The sequence below is a fragment of the Aspergillus flavus genome, chromosome 3, assembly GCF_009017415.1.
Source record: "Aspergillus flavus chromosome 3, complete sequence".
NCBI classification, from domain to species: Eukaryota; Fungi; Ascomycota; class Eurotiomycetes; order Eurotiales; family Aspergillaceae; genus Aspergillus; species Aspergillus flavus.
Window position 1 is genome coordinate 873,772 of NC_092407.1, and position 17,459 is coordinate 891,230.

A 17,459-nucleotide genomic window follows, 5' to 3' on the forward strand; every position below is an offset into this window, starting at 1 on the left:
ATTCTGATAGGTAGCCGTAGAGGGTATTTTTGACGCATACACTCTCACTTGAGCAAATTTGAGGTCTTGGATAGACAGACCAGTAGTTAAGCGCAGTGGATACCGTCTAAGGCGGCTAAGCCTTCCATCGAAGGATTCACTAGTTCAAACGTTCGCACATTTCGAGCCCATTCCACGACATGGCGGAATCCATTAATGATATTCCACAGCATTGGAGCTGCGTCGACGGCCACAGAGTACATACGCTTAGGGTTATATAGCTACAATACCTTTATTTAGACTATCAGCCTTACACTGAAGAAATGTTGAGGCTGTCGCTTGGCGCCTAGTTCTTCAAAACGTGTCGCACTACTGAACAAGACGGTCCACTTTTCATCGGATAACTAACGGGACCATAAATCACCTTATTCCGCGCTGCCCGGTGGATCACAAACTATGATTAATATGGAATATAGCCTATATAATAAGATTGCTAATACTTTCGTAGGAGTATGGCATGCCATAAGATAGGTTGATTTAAGCCCTGACATAGCTAATGAATATGAAAGTCAGATAGAGCGCAAGAGAAATACAGCAAATGAGGACGGCTACGGGCGTATGTAGTAAATGTTGGACTTGTTAGAGTGGAAGTTGAAGTCGTAGTAGCAAACGAAAGAAATGTACCGTGGTAATTGTCTCAGCCTAACCACTAGCCCTGATGCGAGGGTACGATACCTGACAAATAACCCATCGAAGTATACCGGCTGGCTCAGTAGTCTCTCTTCTGAAACACCAAAGTTAGTTACCATATGGACTCGCCTTTCCAGGCTTGCTGGCGTGCCACTGATTGTCCTCAAGGTTCCACTCTTTGCGCGGTTGCGAAGACGACGACGGGCTGATCCATTCATTGATCAACTCGTATTGCACATTATTGTATGAAATACCCCGTGTGCTGTCAGTGGCGATCAGAACAATCCCTAGTCTAGTATTAAAGCCTTGAAAGTTAATGCGAGTCAAGATATGCCGTACCTTCTAAATTGAACTGCAGCCCTTCGAAGGCATCAAAGATATGTCCATTATGGTATGCGTAAATCTTTAACACTTTCAAGTCCGTCAAGTTGATCTTTTCTGCCCCAAAGTAATCTGCTGACTTCAATGAAATGGTTTGATGAGCATTAACACTCGGGCTAACATTGCCCTTAAAAACTGGGACTTTGCCCTTGTCGTTGACAGTAACGCTGATAGTGACATCAGAACTGGTTCCAGCCCAATCCACATTAGCCAGCTTGAGGCTAATCGCTAGAGTGTCAAATTCTGCCGGAAACTCTTTGGCACGGAGGCAATGGCTGGGAGGCTTTTCAGCGTTGTTATCGCGTTTCACGATAGCCAAGCGGGGTGAGAAGGACGTCTCCAACGATGGCAGAATTACATCCGGGAACGGATAGTGAGCAGGGCTATACTCGTGCGATGACTCCAGGGCAGGCCTTTGGATATCCCTTGAGGTTGCAGCCTGGTTTTGTGGCCATGCGCTGGAAACCGTCGCAAGGCTCAAGGCCCCTATTCAACCGTTAGTCCTGACTACCAGTAATGGTCCGTTCGAAGTGGGAAGATGTTACAGAAGAAACAAAGTGCAGCTTTCATATCGGATTTCCAGATACGTGGAGGAGAAATTGTAAAGTCTGGATAAGAGTCTGAACGTAAGTCAGCACGACTTGATATAAGTCTAGAAAGGCATGGAGCTTTAGGACTACGAATGGACATATTTATAGCCCTCTCTGTGCCGGGTCTGGATTCCAAAGCAACCGTAAACTCATTAAAATCCCTTCAACACCACCCGCCCACCATTCCTTATCTTCTGGATCCACAGAATAACCACCGTGAATGTCACGCCACGCCGGTATCTGAGCTAAATGGAGCCTTCTTGGGTATACAAAATACTTCTGTTGCCTAAATGTCAAGGTATTACAGTGAAAAGGATAGTCTAGAGCATTCCGTAACATCTGGATGTGGTTTGATATGGCTTGGCAGTTGACTGAGCTGGTGGAGATCAGACTAATAAAACTTTAAAAAGATACTACACTGGGCTGTGCAAGCATCGTCTTTGATTGAGACGGGTGAGTAGGTACCTTCTGCTCTACTCTAGGGCTTCAAGGATCTCTCAGGTTTACCAGCCAGCGCAATGAGCACGAGGGTTGAAACCCAAGTAAGTTAGTAAACACTGTCTACCATTACTTGTGTGAAACGGGCTTTGGCCGCATCTGGACAAAATTAAAGGCGTATTGCGCGAGTATGATGAGGGTATTGAGCGGGAACATTGACTTTGTTACATGGCTGGGTCGATAATCCTTGGGATCTCAATAGCTAGTGGGACACAGGATTATCAGCCATTTTCCATGGTCTAGAGCTCGAAGTGGGTACGATAAACAGCGAACGTCGAATCTGCAATTGAACACACACATGACCATGGACTCAGTACCACATCGTGTATAAAAACCCCTGGACGTCCTCAGGATAGTAGCCTTCATCCATCTATTAATCCATTCATCCTCACTAGACTGCACTGAACAGAGAGCCTATCCGTTCCACTGCTGTCCACTTTGTACATGGTTTCTTTTTACTATGAAGCCTTTCATTACTGTCCAAGCCGCCTTGCTTGCGCTGGTAGTGCAGAGTACTTCTGCGGCGCCTCATCTCCCACCCAAAGAGACACAACTGTCTGAGCCCATCGGGCTCTCGCCGTATGGGTCTGCGGGAGCTAAGACACTGTACACAGCCGCAGCTATACCGGTAAGTTCCAAGCTACTAAGTGCTTGTGCATGAACCCCTGACCAGTTTCCCCAACCAGGATGCGCCGCACAGAGGACTGGAAAAGCGTGCTGCTGCCAACCCATATTACAAAGGCAAAGGAGTTGCTATTGATCTCCCCGATAATTGCCCAGTACCCGATGCCTCATGGTGGGCAAATGAAGAATCAAGAGAAGATGGAATAAGGAAGGATTCTGCCACAACAGTAGACCCGCTTAAGGTGAGGATTGCACGGGATTAGAGATGCCGCTCAAGGACCAGAGCTAACGAAAACAGGAATTCCTCGATGTCATAGAAGCCCCTTTTCAGGAGGTGGAAGACACCGTCAAAACATTCCTGCAGGGAATCATGGATCTGGCCAAGGGCAACACCTGTGAAGGGGTGTCAGAAACGCTCATGCCGGTAGTGCACGCCATGATCAAAGAGTTCATCAGGGTATCCGATGAGACTGGCTTCAAATCTGTTCTTAATGAGATCGGAGACGAGATCACGAAGTTTTTGAACTACCCAGGCATACGAGAGGGGTGGAAGTTTCTGAACACGCGCCTAGAGGACATTCCAGTCATAGGATTGTGGTTCAAAACAGTCGGGAAGGCGGAAGGCTGGACTTACGAGCATCTGGTACCCAAATCATTGCGGGATTCCCTTCAATCTTGTGCCAATGACGGCATCCGACATCCAGCCCAGAATCCCCTTGGATTCTTACTGGCGTTAGGCATTGACACAATAGAGCACCCAACCATTCTCGACATCCTGTTGGCGATTCCAGGAGTTGGGGAGTTTGCCGAATCGATCAAGTTCGCCGAGGAGGCAGTAAAGGGAGCGGAAGACGCAGCCAAAATTGCAGAACGGTTGAGCAATGTGGTTGCAAGCGATGGAGTAGCTTCCGATCTTGACAAGATAGCCAAATTAGCAGACAAAGCTGATGCTTCCGCAGATGCAGCAGAAGCCGCAGCAGGATCAGCTAAAGGCACCGAACAAGAAGCCAAAGCCTTGGAACAGGCTACAAAGGCTGATGAGGCGTCTAAGGCTGCAGACAAAGCATTCTATGACGGAGAGAATGAAGCCAAGAAGCTTTGCCCACGTGGTATAACTTCTTCCCTGATGTCTTGGTGGTGCTCGCCGGCCGAGCAGGCTCCGGCAGAAGAGGGCCCCGCCGATAATGCTGCCCGGAGCCGGGCTCGTAGGAACAGGAAGAAGAGAAGAAACAGGAGGATCAACAAGAAGGCGGAACCGGAGTCGGAGCCAGAGACACAGCCGGAGACTGAATCAGAATCTGAGCCAGAGCCGACCCAGCCCCAGGGACAGCCTAAGCCACAAGATAGACCACAGAACAAGCCACAGAAACAGCCCGAACCCGAGCCCGAGTTCTTGAAGAACACACGGTTCTCACGGAGGAATGTTGAAAGATCGATAGAGCGGGGAACGTCCTCCCTGGAGGGTGGTATCACTTATGTTGCAACGGATGGGAAAAATAGTAAGAGCCATCCCCTCTTCGACGTTGCTGCTGTGTTCTTATGAATGTTCTCAACAGCATTTCCACATCACTTTTCCAATTTTGAAAATATCGACTTTGAGCTACCAAACCCAAAGGAGTTCAACATGAAAGACCTCCAGGAATTCCCCCTGACTCAAACTGTCTTCAACACAGGCATGCAGCCTGGCCCTTACCGCACGGTGTAAGTTTCTGCTGATCAAGCTCTAGTTATTACGAAGAGGCTGATTTCAGGGTCGCAGATTCGCAAAACGGATTGCAACTGGTGAGTGGGAAGCCATTGGGGTTATCCGACATCAGGTGGGGGGAAATACCGGAACGTTTCTCAGAGTGGGTACTTTTGACGATGTATGGTTATTCTCAGGAATCTGCGTCTGGCAATGTGCTAACTGAAGTATTAGGTTGGGAAAATCATTCGCAGTAAGTATTTGGGCTTGACGTCGTAAGACTTCTATCTATACAGAGGCCGATGTTGACAGGTCAATAGAGGCTCCACCCACGGCTTAACTACCTCCTATATAGACGAGCATAGGTACGATGAGTGCTGACACTGGCGATCTGGAATTTCCAAGGTTGAAGCGTAAGGGACATAAGAGTTGTATAGATAAGGAGATTGAGTGTTAGGGTATCGCCATCAGTTGGATGGCGGAACGTGGATGCTTTTCTTCTCATTCTCTGGCTGAGACTACCGTTTCTGCTAAGTAGTAGTGGCAGTTTTTGTAGAATTATACAAATATTAGAGTCGCGTCAGCAGCTGAAATTCGTCCTTCTGTTCTTCCCGGCCCGCCTTTTATTTACGCGTTATGAGGCATCAGGCAGATATCGAAAAATCGGTGCAAGGGCATCACGTCAGTAATCCGTAGATCATAGGACTACTAGGGCTTGTACTAAGAGCAAAATATCTGGAGACCAGGCGCAGTCCCGCTGGACCTGGAAAAAGCGTGCCAAGAATCGTAGAGATTCAGTCTATCTTGGCCTTTGGCCTAGACCAGGCCAAGCACCGATGTCTCAATCCTCCTGTTTCAGAATGATCTGATAACGGACTAGTTAAGGTTGAGGCCAGTCTAGAATTAATCTCTTTGGGTTAGTCTACACGAGCAGGGAAATTGAGTAGATAATGTATATGTCAATTTATCCCAAGAGTCCAGATGATACACTTCGAATCAGGGTAGAGTAGCATTGAGCATTAGCACTAAATCTACCTCTAAGCCACACACATAGGTCTCTTTGAGGCGTCTAATCCCTGTAGATAACTATGCCCCAGGTACAACAGCTCACTAGTTACCTTATATTGTTGTGGAATTTCAGGGGTAATGGGGCACAGGGAGCTATCGTATCGGCTACAGGTATAAGGAACTCTGACTGTAGGTATTGCATATCGTTTGGCCATATTTGGTAGGTTTCGATCTAAAGCTGCTGCATAGGGCACGTTTATATGCCTTGACACCGGTACAAGATCGATTGGGCGTTCCATAGCCGTCGCAATCATTCGCACGTTGTCCCAGACTGTCCTATAGTTTGCTGTACAAGGATATCGGCCAGGTGGATTTCGTAGAATTTTCTTGACGAGGGTTCGTACGTTGAATTCCGAGTCTGCACTTGCATCCAGATTGTATTTGCGACCAAATTCATTCCACTGACGGGGGCTGGGACCATAGTGCAGAACCTCCCTAAGATTGACAATATCCTCCTCCTGGTCAAGGAAGCTATAAATTTTTTGAATGACCTCAGGCGACAAGACAATCAGAAAATGGCCTCCATCAATGGCCTTAACACCTTCATCACGCATAACCACAAAGATATTTACATCTAGATCACCTGTCGGGCAGGTAAAAGAGGCTTGGATGAGGAAAGAAAACATATTAATGATATATCCAGAGAAACTACCGATCCAAGGTTGACCGAAGAGGTCCATCTATAAAGCTCGCACAGCGATTGACCAGCACCCACAGTAAACTGGCGTCTGAAGATCATTGCCGCGAGCATTGAACGGGTCCACATAGTCGCGCAGAAGCAACTTACCTGTACCGGTTCCATTCTAAACTGCTTCCTGAAGCATGCAATGTCGACTATGCGAAGCATTAAGCTGCAATCTACATAGAAAGCAAGGTAAGATAACATTCATTGCGTATATTTACAGAGTAATCTCTTTGCGAGTACAGAAAACACCCGCCCCTGAACCTTTTTGGGTCGAAGAAAGTTGGACAAGGTCGCAATGGTTGACCTAAGCCAGGCGCAATCTAAACTAGTTTTGGGTGGCCTAGCAGCTCTGCAGTCCTACAAGGATGTATTTTCTCTAGATGAACACCCCTGACTACCAACACGAATGGGGCTTGAGGGGGGGGGAGGGTAGGATTTTCAGACCTCAGCGTTCCGAGGCTATATGAATGTGTAGACTACCCGCTGTCCCCGGAATATTGTTCACTCCGAGGTATGTGAAGCTTCCTACCACAAGACTCGATAATCTAATGATCCAGAATATTTACTTACTTTCACATTCTACGCAGGAATACAAGCGGGATGAAGATCAGTATCACCGCAGACCGTCTTATGGAGTGAAGGCATGGCTGTCTGGCTGCTCTCTTTGCAATTTACGAGATTTTCAGTAGTCACCCAGCCCTGAAACTCTTCCTTGCAAGTGGTGTATATCATAGGGGAGCACCAAACTAGGGATCTTTCACGTGTAATCAATATCTTCTACATCTTGGTATATGAGAGGATATTCAGCCGAATAGCTCCCGCTGTGCATATACACTGGGATCAGGGCGTTGAGACCGACAATGTACTGGAATACCCTATGAAAGTGAGTAATAATTCACTATTGTAAGTTCAAGACAGTTCCATTAATGAGTTTAGTACTCTGACGTGTCTTATGTGGTAGAGATCTCGAGTCTTGTACCAGAGCTACGTCAATCAGTATTAGCGTTGTAAAAATGATTTTCATCTTGGTACGTGGTATAGTGCACTCACAATCCAAGGGGCATGCAAGTCGGCAGTCGCATTCCAGAGGTCAGCCGCAGTTCATTTGGAAATATCCACACAAGGGATAAATTTCGAAGATGGAAGGAACTATGTGATATCACATATAAGAGAGCCATTTCCCCAGGTCGCACTTTAGCAAGGGTTTTACGACCAAGAGCATCTACGAGACTCGATCACAAAGAAGAACTTTAAGCGCTCTTGATTGAGGATGTTACTCGGCCTGTTTCTGACAGCGATTGCTGTAGCGACTTGTCAAGCGGACCAGCTTGAGTATGACTTTGTATGGCCACTGGAAATCATTTTTCCCGCCCCGTTCGACCATCGTCTTCTAACACTCTCGGTAGGTTATTGTAGGAGGCGGCACTGCCGGTCTGGCCCTGGCATCACGACTAAGCCGGGGACTACCGGAGAGTTCTATCCTGGTGCTGGAAGCTGGACCTGATGCCGAGAATGAGCCTCGCATCAACATACCGGCTATGAGAGGTTCGGCTATCGCATCAGTGTACGACTGGAATTTTACTACTGTCCCACAACCGCATGCGGGCAACCGTTCCCTGACTCAACCCCGAGGAAAGGTCCTGGGCGGAAGTTCCGCGCTTAATTTCATGTCGTGGGACCGGGCCAGCAAGGTCGAGTACGACATATGGGGCAAGCTAGGAAATGAAGGGTGGAATTGGTCGGAGATGATGCGCTCGATGCTCAAGGCTGAGAATTTCACTTTGTCAGACAAGTACGGTGACCAAGGTGTAGGTTTTGGTGGCCCCATCCAGACGATGGTCTGTGATTGGGTGCCAGAGCACCAGACCTTCTTCATGGAGGCGTTGAAAAGACTGGATGTGTCAGAGAATCGAAACTCACTAGGGGGAAATTCTCTTGGATCGGGGTTCCAGCCGTCAAACGTTCGTTATAGTGATCGGAAGAGGTCGTATAGTGCCCATCACCCGGGATATCCCTCGCTTGCAGGGCCCAATCTTCAAATACGGGTAGGAAAGAGGGTGCGCAAGATTGATTTGGTGAGTATAGGTGGAGAGGATCTGGTAGCAACAGGCGTCACTCTGGAAGATAACACAACTGTCTTGGCAATAAAAGAAGTTATCCTTGCTGCTGGTACCATGCAAAGCCCCGGCCTGTTGGAGCTCTCCGGAGTCGGTCAGAAAGACGTGCTTCATGCTGCCGATGTTCAACAGTTAGTTGACCTTCCTGGGGTTGGAGAGAATCTGCAGGATCATCTGCGAATTCAGAACTCGTATCGACTTCTCCCCAACTATACGTCGGTCGATATGCTCAAGACCAATGCCACCTTTGCAAAACAGCAACTAGAAGCTTATAACACAGGTCAACGATCCATATACGACTATAGTGGGGGCAGCTATGCTTTTCTTAACTGGACTGGCGTGGCTGACGAGCCTTCGCGCATGGAATCCTTAGCACGCAAAGCCGCCGATGAGCCTCTCTCATTGTCGCCCTTCGAGCGCATTAGAGCGGACATCCAGCTTCATCACATACGACATGAAGAAGAGAATGTTCCACAGATGGAAATCATCTCCGCAGATGGATATACCGGAATAAAAGGATACCCACCAGAAACGTCTCCACTCCACGGTTCAAACTTCTTCACGTTGATTGCAGTCATGCTACACCCCTTCAGCACAGGGTCGATACATGTGACGTCGCCGTTGATCTCGACAGCTCCACAGATACAACCTAACTATCTCTCCCATGGATATGATATCCAGGCCCTCGCATCTGCCGCGAAGTACTTGCGTAAACTGGCGTCAACAGCTCCTCTCCGGCAAGCTTGGACCGAAGAATACGAGCCAGGCCTTTCTGTGGTTGGCGATGGACCCGATAGTGATAGTCAGTGGAGGGAGTATGCGATCAACAACACTGAGACAATCTTTCACCCAGTCGGTACATGTGCGATGTTGCCACGGGAACTACATGGGGTAGTCAATGCGAATCTGACCGTGTATGGCACGGACAATCTCCGCGTGGTCGATGCCAGTGTCATGCCAGTTTTGATATCCGGTCATATACAGACAGCTGTATACGGGATTGCTGAAAAAGCAGCAGAGATGATCATTAAGCGATGGCAGTAGATCGTTTATCGACAATTGTATGAACGTAGTAAACTAGCCCGTCAATATTAGTTACTAGCCTATGAACCGAAAGGCTTGATGTTATCATGATCAGACTTTAGGAAAGCCATGTGGACAGATGACTACCAGCCTGTTTTATTCTTAGACTTGCCAGAGAGAAGTTATATCATAGTAACTGTACTTCTCAGCCCACAGGAATAGAAGCTGACATCGATCACGTGAATATGATGACCCTACCGATCGATACCCCTGATTCATGGCGGGATCGCCGTCTGCGATCCATAATTCGCTCTTGACTTCTCCACGGGGTGACATACACCTTACGTCAAGGAACACTCACACCACAAAACACAGATATGGAGCAGCTATATATTCCTGAGATCAAGATATCTACTTACTTTCTAGTAAATAAGTGAGCGGTTCTGTCCTTCGCCATCTCCACTCACCCTCTATACTAGAAATACATCTATAAAAAGTCACAATGTTGTCGAATATGCTACACCTCTCCCCCATTTCCTCAAAAGCCATCCTTAGATCTGTCTCTCAGCAGGTCCCGAAAGTCGCGGGTTCGACGGGACCTTGCAGGTATCTATCTACGACAGCACCCGCACAGAAGAATGTAACGCTACTCCAGGATAAGAAGAACGGATTCGGATTCGCACGGTCCAACCCTAGACCGCCGAAGCCGAGGAGCAAGGGTGTCACTGAGATCAGAGGGCCGTACTACACGGTATGCATACTTATCTTGTTGCAATTGTACCGGAAATGGCAGTTGAACTGATGTTGTACGATGCATTACAGGTGATGGGAAAGAGATACCTAGCTGATGTGCTTGAAACGTATGTCCTGGATGAAGAGCAACAACGACATATCAGTGTTGCTAACGTAAGCTTACAGAATGGGGACTCATGTGGATGGCCTCAAATTTGCCGGAGGTAGGCATAGCGTTGAAGCTTGGTGACCTAAGGGTCTAACCGCAAATACAGGCTCTTTTTCACTGTTTCAGGAGAAGCCCTTGAGGGAACTAATTGACCTGGCTCACGAGCATGGCGTTTATGTTTCGACGGTGAGTTTACCCTGTATATCAGGTTCATGGGCGAATATCCTCTGATTGTGATCTGTAGGGTGGATGGGCCGAGCATCTCCTCACTCACCCTGACACAAATGCTGTCTTTGACAAATATCTCCAGAAGTGCAAGGACCTAGGGTATGTCTCCGTTTGACTAATAGTGAATCGCTCTCACCATGCTGACATTCGTGACTACAGCTTTGACGTAATTGAGCTTTCATCCGGGTTCTTATCATTTCCTGAGGATGATTGGTTGCGCCTCGTCGACAAGGTCCACTCATACAAGTTAAAAGCGAAGCCCGAGTTGGGTATCCAGTTTGGCGCGGGTGGTGACACTCCAGCCTCCGGACTGGAGGCAATTGGCACCTCGGACCCGGGGAAGCTGGTCAACTTAGGCCATAAGTTCCTCAACGCTGGCGTTGAGCGCCTGATGATCGAGTCCGAGGGCATCACGGAGAATGTGGAGTCATGGCGCACCGACGTGGTGTCTAAGATCATGAAGGAACTACCACCAGAGCGCGTCATGTTTGAGGCTGCAGATCCGAAGGTCTACAATTGGTATATCCGGGAGTTTGGTATTGATGTCAACCTTTTCGTCGACCATAGTCAGATTGTGCAGCTGTCGTGCTTGCGACACGGTATTTGGGGCACGGCTGATACATGGGGAAAGATTGTCTCTTTCCGCCCTGAGTAGATTGCCTGTTTTTGCGAGTTTGGGGATGTGTAATCTAGCTAGATAGCTATAAGGGGGTCCCAGTTTGAATGGATATATGCAATGGTTGTAGTGATTGATGACGATTTAATAGATAAATGTCCCCAGGCGGTCTGGGCGACGCTTAATAATCTGGCGCGGATGTGCTCCGCAATTTATTCCGGGGAAAGCAAACCATCTTAATCCTCTTCGCAATGCCGTTTCTCTCGCTAGACACGATTAACCACGTCGGCAACATCACTAGCCGTGATTATCGATCGCCTAATAGAGACCGAGGAGTCATGTCTTGAATGGCCTTCAGTTGGCCGGAGTAGGCTGACCTCATCGCGATTGTTTATCAGATAACCACCGGACCCCGCGACTTGGCACTTCGGCGTTTACTTTGTTCACGGCAACTTCACTCGGCCTATTAGGAAGTTCGATTTAACCTGAGATCCAGAGTCCATACTCATCCGTTGCCCCCATTGTCATGCCGAAAGTCACCGCGCCTCCGGGTGGCCGGCTACGATGCCGACGAGCGTGCGATAGCTGTAAGCGGAGGAAGCAGAAATGCAACGGAGAGCAACCATGCACAATCTGTGTTCAACGTCACAAGGAATCAGAGTGCCATTTCTCGGACAAACCGGCCCGCTTGCTGAAGCCCTCCGAGAGCTCGAAAGACACGATGTTGCTCAGCGAACGCCTTGTGCCTACCCCGCAAAGGCAAACCGCCATGGACCGACTGCTTAACTCCCTCGAAGATCGTAGCGCAAATCTTGAACAACAGGTGGTGGATGATAAAGATGGGACGGCTCCGGTACCGAAGGTGGCCAGGCTTCTGCGCGATGGACAAGGCAAATTTATGTATATTGGCGACTCTGCGAGTTTGTCCTTTCTCCAGAGTGTCCGTCGCATAGTATCCTCCTCAATTGGCCGTTGCGAATTCACGGAAGATAATTCACGCCATTCGATGCTTGAGGCTTTCCAAAGTAGCTCCACTACACAGACAGGACCACTGATACCGCCCCCAGGTAATGAAGAAGCTCAACGACTGGCTCGCCAATATGTTCTTGCCACTAGTCCCCTATTGGATCTGTTCGACCTCGAGGAGTTCCATCCACGACTGGCTAATTGGATCGAGAACCCAACTGGTGACGAAGATACTGTGAGCTCAATATTTTACCTGGTGCTTGCTATCGGGGCTCAAGTGTCAGATACCAATCACACTCTGGCGGAGAAGTACTTCATCAGTGGGCGTCAGCTGGCGTTCTCGGCTTTTACGGAGACCCCCAGTATCTCCACTATCCAGTCATATGTCCTGATTTCGATGTATATGTTGGGTGCTTGCCGACGCAACGGCGCTTTCATGAACCTTGGAATTGCTCTTCGTGCGGCGTATGCGGTCGGCATCCACAGAAAAGATGCGAACACGCTCTTCTGCACGCGCGAGCGACGTGCTCGAGAACGTGTGTGGAAAAGCCTACGCATGATGGATCTCTTCCTCAGCGCCTCTCTGGGTCGTCCTCCGGCCACGACGGACTTTGACTACGAACCACACGATGGCAACACCACATCGGGGACACAGCAGCGCCTCCAGCCCGAAGAGCAACTATCCCTAACGGTTGTTTCACTATGTCGTATATTCGAGCGGATTCTCACGGAAGTTTACATGAGACAGGTTGTGTCAATCAGTGTCGCGGATAGCATCTCGAATCAACATCGCGCCTGGGTCCGGAACCTGCCAACCTTCCTACGGATGCAAACAGAGCGACTTGATGCTGCCAAAACTCTCGAGGATACCTTGGCTGCAGCTCACATATTCGGCTCTTATTATTGGTCGATCATCCTGTTGACTCGGCCCTTCCTAGTCTTCCGAGTCTCTCAGTATGTGAAAAACAAGAGCGAGTCGGCAGCGTTTTCCGAGAGCAAACCCAGCAACTCGAAAATCTCGCTTTTTGCTGATGCGTGCGTTTATTCGGCATTGCGCAGTCTCAACGTCGTTGATGACCTCTCTCAATACTCGTCCCTACCTCGGAGGCTCCCATTCTTAATCAACTCCGTTTTTAACTCAGCCGTTGTCTTAGGGGCCGCATTTTTTGCCGACTATGACAATCTGCTCCCACTGGAGGAGGGCTTGAACAAGGCCGAGAAGTTCCTTGGGCTGTTCGTCCCGCATGATCCTCATGCCTGCCGCTTTTTCCAAATCATCAAATACCTCCGAGGCGCAGTTGGTGAATATGTCCACCGCCGGAACCGTCAATGGATGGAACGTCGGAGCAAACAAGTCGACCAGCTTTTCGGCGAAGTAGGCCCATCCAACGAAACCTCAACTCCTAGTAATAACCACCATGGCATCTCAACGAACCGCGGGGATCATGCAACAGTCCCGTCTCCTCTATCCCCAGATAAATTTGCCGGTGGACCCCTTTCCTCCCAATCGTTTGGGCAGGCAACTGCTACAGCCCAGCCCGATGACGGCATCTGGGATGCCTTATGTGCCACGGAAGGGCCCTCCCCTTTCCCATACGACACAGCCATTTCCACTTTAACGACAACCGGCATTCCAATCGGTTGCTCTCCAGGCGGTACAATCCCTACTGGCCCACCCGGAATGCCGGACAACGGAGGCCAAACACCTCTCTCGGACATGATCCTCTCAGATAATGGACTCCTATATATGGCGGAGGATCTTCCTGTGTTTGGACTCTGGGGAGATACTTGATCTCATCTCACGTCTCCGTACATTTTTTCACCTTCGACCACCTCTTGCTTCTATCTCTTCAGAAGCTGGCCTTTTTATACTTGGGCCTCTTCGATCTCCATAGTACCTATATACCCCTTAACAAGCAAGATGAGCTGTACATTTATCCTGTGTATCTATGACCAACTTCACGACTATATGACCCATTCCGAATTATCTGGGCAATGCATTAGCATTAGACGATTTATTACGTATGAATCCCCTAGTTACTTTATCCGGATGCTCTGTCAGGCTGAATATAATGGGACCAGGGCACCCCTGCAATTTATGTCTGGCAAGCCCTCAGGAATTGTATACCTAGGAAGTTCGATAAACCCTGGGGTAGGGTTACGGAACCCTAGCGAACTGTCAAGCGCGTGATAAACTCTGAACCTTGACTTCGGCATTGGTAGAGTTAAAGTTACCCTGACAGTGGAAAAACAAGGAAGAAAATGTGTCAAAGCTCCAGCTGGCTCGGCTCGGCGCGACCCAGGAAAAAGGTCCTGATAGGCTCTCTCAGTCACACATTTTAGGCAGGCTGAGGTTTCCGTCCAACCAAGTGTCGAGCTATCCGAGATAAGTTCACCATCGACACGAAGGATAAGCTAAAGCCGCCACACGGATCAGGAATGCATGAATTGACACGATGATAGTGCAACAATGACTCGTTTTTTGTCAAGAGGGGCAGCTTTAGCGCCCTGCATCAAATCACGGAGGAATTTTTCATGCCAACCTCGCTGTAATAAAGACTGTTTCAATGCCTCACCTCACCACGAAGCCTTATCCCATGCAACAATTACGCCTAAGCGTGAGGGCCCAATCTCCTAACCATGAGAATATTGCTCCTACTCCTGATCCAAGCTGCGGTGGCAGCAGCAGCCCCCGACCAATTCCAGCACTGGTACAAACAATTCCGCTCGCAGATTGAATTCGTCCTCAACAACAACTGCTCCGAACAATACCAAAACTACCTCAACAAAACCCCCGGCTTCGACCCAGAATACCAACTCTGGTATGACCCGACAAAAGGCAGCGCCTTGACCGCGCCCTTAGTCTCTTGTATGCTCAGCAACCTCCCGGAAAATGTGAAAGCCAACATGGCCAGCGCAGGGGTCATCCTCGGCCTCCTACCGACCATGCTCTCCATGCTCGGTTCCAACACAGTCGACACAGCAATCCTGGCACGGGTCGCAGGCCGACCATTCCTCTCGCTGTGTCTGGCCCTGGGTTCACCGGCAGTTCTACCGGACCGACCCTTCGAATACCCCAACGTGAAAGCACTCCTCGGCGCCGACGGGATAAAGAAAGGTTTAACCATCCCGAAACCAGGCGGAAGAACATGGATCCTCATCTCGGCGCTGGAGTATATCGTCGCGTTAGGTGCTGTCGCGAATATCGTGACCGCCTGCTACCAGCTAGGTATTCAGTGCATATGTAACTACGCGACGGAAGTCACCGCGCAGCCACTTATCTGGGCGTTCATCGTCGGACTCGTTCATATCGGGGGTACTATCGCTCTATCACTTCGCTATCGCGTTATCCGATCACCTGTGGGAGAAACCCATACTGTGCAGCCGAATTGGTTTCGGAGATATCTGATCCGGGAGATAACTCCATCGTTATACTCTACCCCACCCCCGGACGTCGACGAGATCGAAGAATCGTATTTATTTCTGCTGTTCTCATGGTGCGTCTCTACCGGCGCGGTAGTCCATATCCTGTATGGGACAATGGTGCTCTCCAGCTTGTTGTTTATCTCAGTTCAAGATGCGCTCGCGCTCGCGGGACGGTTTCTTGCGTCGGTTGTGTGTTGTCGTGCTGTGTTGGCGTATGAGCTTGCTGGGCTGAGACAGGCGAAGGCTGGGAATATGGGGAATGGTGAGGGGTCTGAGACACTGGAGTTGAGGTGTAAGTGAGAGAGGGAGATCCGAAGGGTGCAATTATGTGTTGCTTTGTTTATGTTCTTCGATGAATACTTGTACTAGTATGAATGTCGTAATCTTCCATGAAAGTCAAGAGCAAAGGGGTGAAAGAAAGGATATGACTTTTACTGTCGAGGTTGGCTGATCATGATCTTCAGGTTCTGGAGAGATTATATATAACTAAAAATTTTGCTTAGCAAGATACGGATTTCCATCTATATACGGAGTATAAGACACAAACCGCAGACTTGCATAGACATATAACAAGTACCATTATAAAATGGTAGAACGATACATGATATCTGTTAATTATTTTTGATAAACAACTAACGAAAGGACAGGCATTGACAGGAAACCCCCGAAGGTTAATGCTAATGTAACCATCCACTCAATGAATAGAGTCTGTGCATCCGAGCATCCGGGCGGATGCTAATCCTAAGTTGGTTCCGGCGGTCCCTTCCGGCGCTAAGGCGTACCGCCGTGACGGGTCCGGTAGGTTTCACGAACGGGGGTTCTTCATTATATTTATGCTTGACTAGGATATGGACATATTATCTACGGTGCTCATGTGGGAGGTTTTGATTTATCATTGCTTATGCAAATCCATCTCATTCAACCCATGTAAATGTATAGGCTATGACATCAAGCGCAGGTTATTGACATTGACATTTAAACACAAGACCATAGCCACGAGCGCAAGCATAACCAGCCCATCATCCATAATCCCTGTTTCTACGCCTCATGCTTCCTTCCCGCCCAAGCTCTGATTCAACGTAAGCACACTTCCGTTCCCACGCGTCATGCTTCCCAATTCGCATCCGGAATCCGTTTAACACTTGCCATGCTTGACAATGTCATGGGTGCTACCGTGGCACGTAATCTTGCGGTTATCGCGAGAGCAGCTCTTAGAGCCGCCGCCGGGCTGAACCACACGACGGGGCTCGTTGTCGCTGCCGCAGTCGGCGAGGTGGTAGGCTTGGTTGTTGAAGTAGAAGGTCTGGTCGCAAGGGCTGTCAGTGAGCCTGGTCAGAACGCGAGTGTTGGGGCAGGCGCTTTCGCCCTCGATCCAGACGACCCAGTGGTTGGCCTGGTCGTTGTTCTGGAGTTGCTGGCCGTATCCGACGGAGACGGCGCCGGGCACGGGGGCTGGCACTGGGGCTGGGTTGGCCAGGACGGCGGTGATGAATGGGAGGGTGGAGAGGAGGGTTTTGAATTGCATTTTTGCGATTGTTCCTTGGGTTGGAGTAAATAGAATTGGTTTTGATTCTTGTTGTGAGTGAAGCTGTTTGCTGTGATGATGAGGTTAGTTTGAGAGATGGGTAGGTCCCTTTTATATCTTTGTTGCAGCTCTTCTTTGTAATCGGGCTTCAGAATCAGCTATGGAGGTTAGGCCCCCAGTCTGATCCATTCTTCGGGCAAGGCCAATATCCGGCCTGATGTTCAGGCAATCGGATCACTTGTCTTCAGGAGTGTTACATTACAGGGTCGCCCTGCAGGGATTCTTTCTTGATGGTGGACTTACAGCCTCAATGGGTACCTGCGAGGATATCCTGACTCGTGCCTCACACGATATTCCTAAACAGGAACAGTTCGATATACGTCCAATGGTATTCTCAAACTGTCCAACAAGCAGTGGAGATCAGCAATCGAAGGATCACTGTAGAGCAGACTCCACAT

At 49.0% G+C, this 17,459-nt stretch overlaps 7 protein-coding genes across 7 annotated transcripts; 5 read left to right on the top strand and 2 right to left on the bottom strand.

Moving 5' to 3' along the window:
- Positions 1 to 777: 777 nt before the first annotated feature.
- F9C07_2064147 (uncharacterized protein) lies at positions 778 to 1,620 on the bottom strand (the record flags this gene model as incomplete). The annotated part of the gene is made up of 3 exons (XM_041291638.1): positions 778 to 956; positions 1,009 to 1,536; positions 1,596 to 1,620. The coding sequence occupies 3 exons, from the start codon at positions 1,618 to 1,620 to the stop codon at positions 778 to 780; spliced, it is 732 nt and encodes a 243-aa protein (XP_041144147.1).
- A 190-nt stretch (positions 1,621 to 1,810) lies between these two features.
- Positions 1,811 to 5,163, top strand: F9C07_2281566 (uncharacterized protein). The gene is made up of 7 exons (XM_041291626.2): positions 1,811 to 2,766; positions 2,825 to 3,004; positions 3,061 to 4,261; positions 4,319 to 4,463; positions 4,522 to 4,627; positions 4,681 to 4,699; positions 4,767 to 5,163. The coding sequence occupies exons 1-7, from the start codon at positions 2,599 to 2,601 to the stop codon at positions 4,784 to 4,786; spliced, it is 1,839 nt and encodes a 612-aa protein (XP_041144148.2). The 5' UTR covers positions 1,811 to 2,598; the 3' UTR covers positions 4,787 to 5,163.
- A 320-nt stretch (positions 5,164 to 5,483) lies between these two features.
- On the bottom strand, positions 5,484 to 6,430 carry F9C07_2254206 (uncharacterized protein; the record flags this gene model as incomplete). The annotated part of the gene is made up of 1 exon (XM_071510100.1): positions 5,484 to 6,430. The coding sequence occupies exon 1, from the start codon at positions 6,192 to 6,194 to the stop codon at positions 5,484 to 5,486; it is 711 nt and encodes a 236-aa protein (XP_071364848.1). The 5' UTR covers positions 6,195 to 6,430.
- Positions 6,431 to 7,345: 915 nt separating this feature from the next.
- F9C07_2254214 (uncharacterized protein) lies at positions 7,346 to 13,842 on the top strand (the record flags this gene model as incomplete). The annotated part of the gene is made up of 7 exons (XM_071510101.1): positions 7,346 to 10,090; positions 10,162 to 10,199; positions 10,258 to 10,306; positions 10,485 to 10,567; positions 10,628 to 11,067; positions 11,170 to 11,291; positions 11,575 to 13,842. Exons 1-7 carry the CDS (start codon positions 9,842 to 9,844, stop codon positions 13,840 to 13,842), a joined length of 3,249 nt encoding a protein of 1,082 aa, XP_071364849.1. The 5' UTR covers positions 7,346 to 9,841.
- On the top strand, positions 7,470 to 9,360 carry F9C07_4477 (putative glucose-methanol-choline oxidoreductase; the record flags this gene model as incomplete). The annotated part of the gene is made up of 2 exons (XM_041291627.1): positions 7,470 to 7,541; positions 7,606 to 9,360. The coding sequence occupies 2 exons, from the start codon at positions 7,470 to 7,472 to the stop codon at positions 9,358 to 9,360; spliced, it is 1,827 nt and encodes a 608-aa protein (XP_041144149.1).
- An 848-nt stretch (positions 13,843 to 14,690) lies between the features above and the next one.
- F9C07_4478 (uncharacterized protein) lies at positions 14,691 to 15,776 on the top strand (the record flags this gene model as incomplete). Its single annotated transcript, XM_041285687.1, has 1 exon — positions 14,691 to 15,776. One exon carries the CDS (start codon positions 14,691 to 14,693, stop codon positions 15,774 to 15,776), a length of 1,086 nt encoding a protein of 361 aa, XP_041144152.1.
- A 454-nt stretch (positions 15,777 to 16,230) lies between these two features.
- Positions 16,231 to 17,219, top strand: F9C07_1377355 (uncharacterized protein). The gene has a single exon (XM_071508034.1). The coding sequence runs from the start codon at positions 16,624 to 16,626 to the stop codon at positions 17,032 to 17,034; it is 411 nt and encodes a 136-aa protein (XP_071364850.1). The 5' UTR covers positions 16,231 to 16,623; the 3' UTR covers positions 17,035 to 17,219.
- Positions 17,220 to 17,459: the final 240 nt, after the last annotated feature.

What these genes read in the sequence shown, in the direction of transcription:
- F9C07_1377355 (XM_071508034.1), top strand. Translation starts at nt 16,624, where the DNA reads ATGCTTGACAATGTCATGGGTGCTACCGTGGCACGTAATCTTGCGGTT.
- F9C07_2281566 (XM_041291626.2), top strand. Translation starts at nt 2,599, where the DNA reads ATGAAGCCTTTCATTACTGTCCAAGCCGCCTTGCTTGCGCTGGTAGTG. An exon ending in CAACAGTAGACCCGCTTAAG is followed by an intron (nt 3,005 to 3,060) that starts GTGAGGATTGCA and finishes TAACGAAAACAG; the next exon opens with GAATTCCTCGATGTCATAGA. An exon ending in CCTGGCCCTTACCGCACGGT is followed by an intron (nt 4,464 to 4,521) that starts GTAAGTTTCTGC and finishes TCAGGGTCGCAG; the next exon opens with ATTCGCAAAACGGATTGCAA.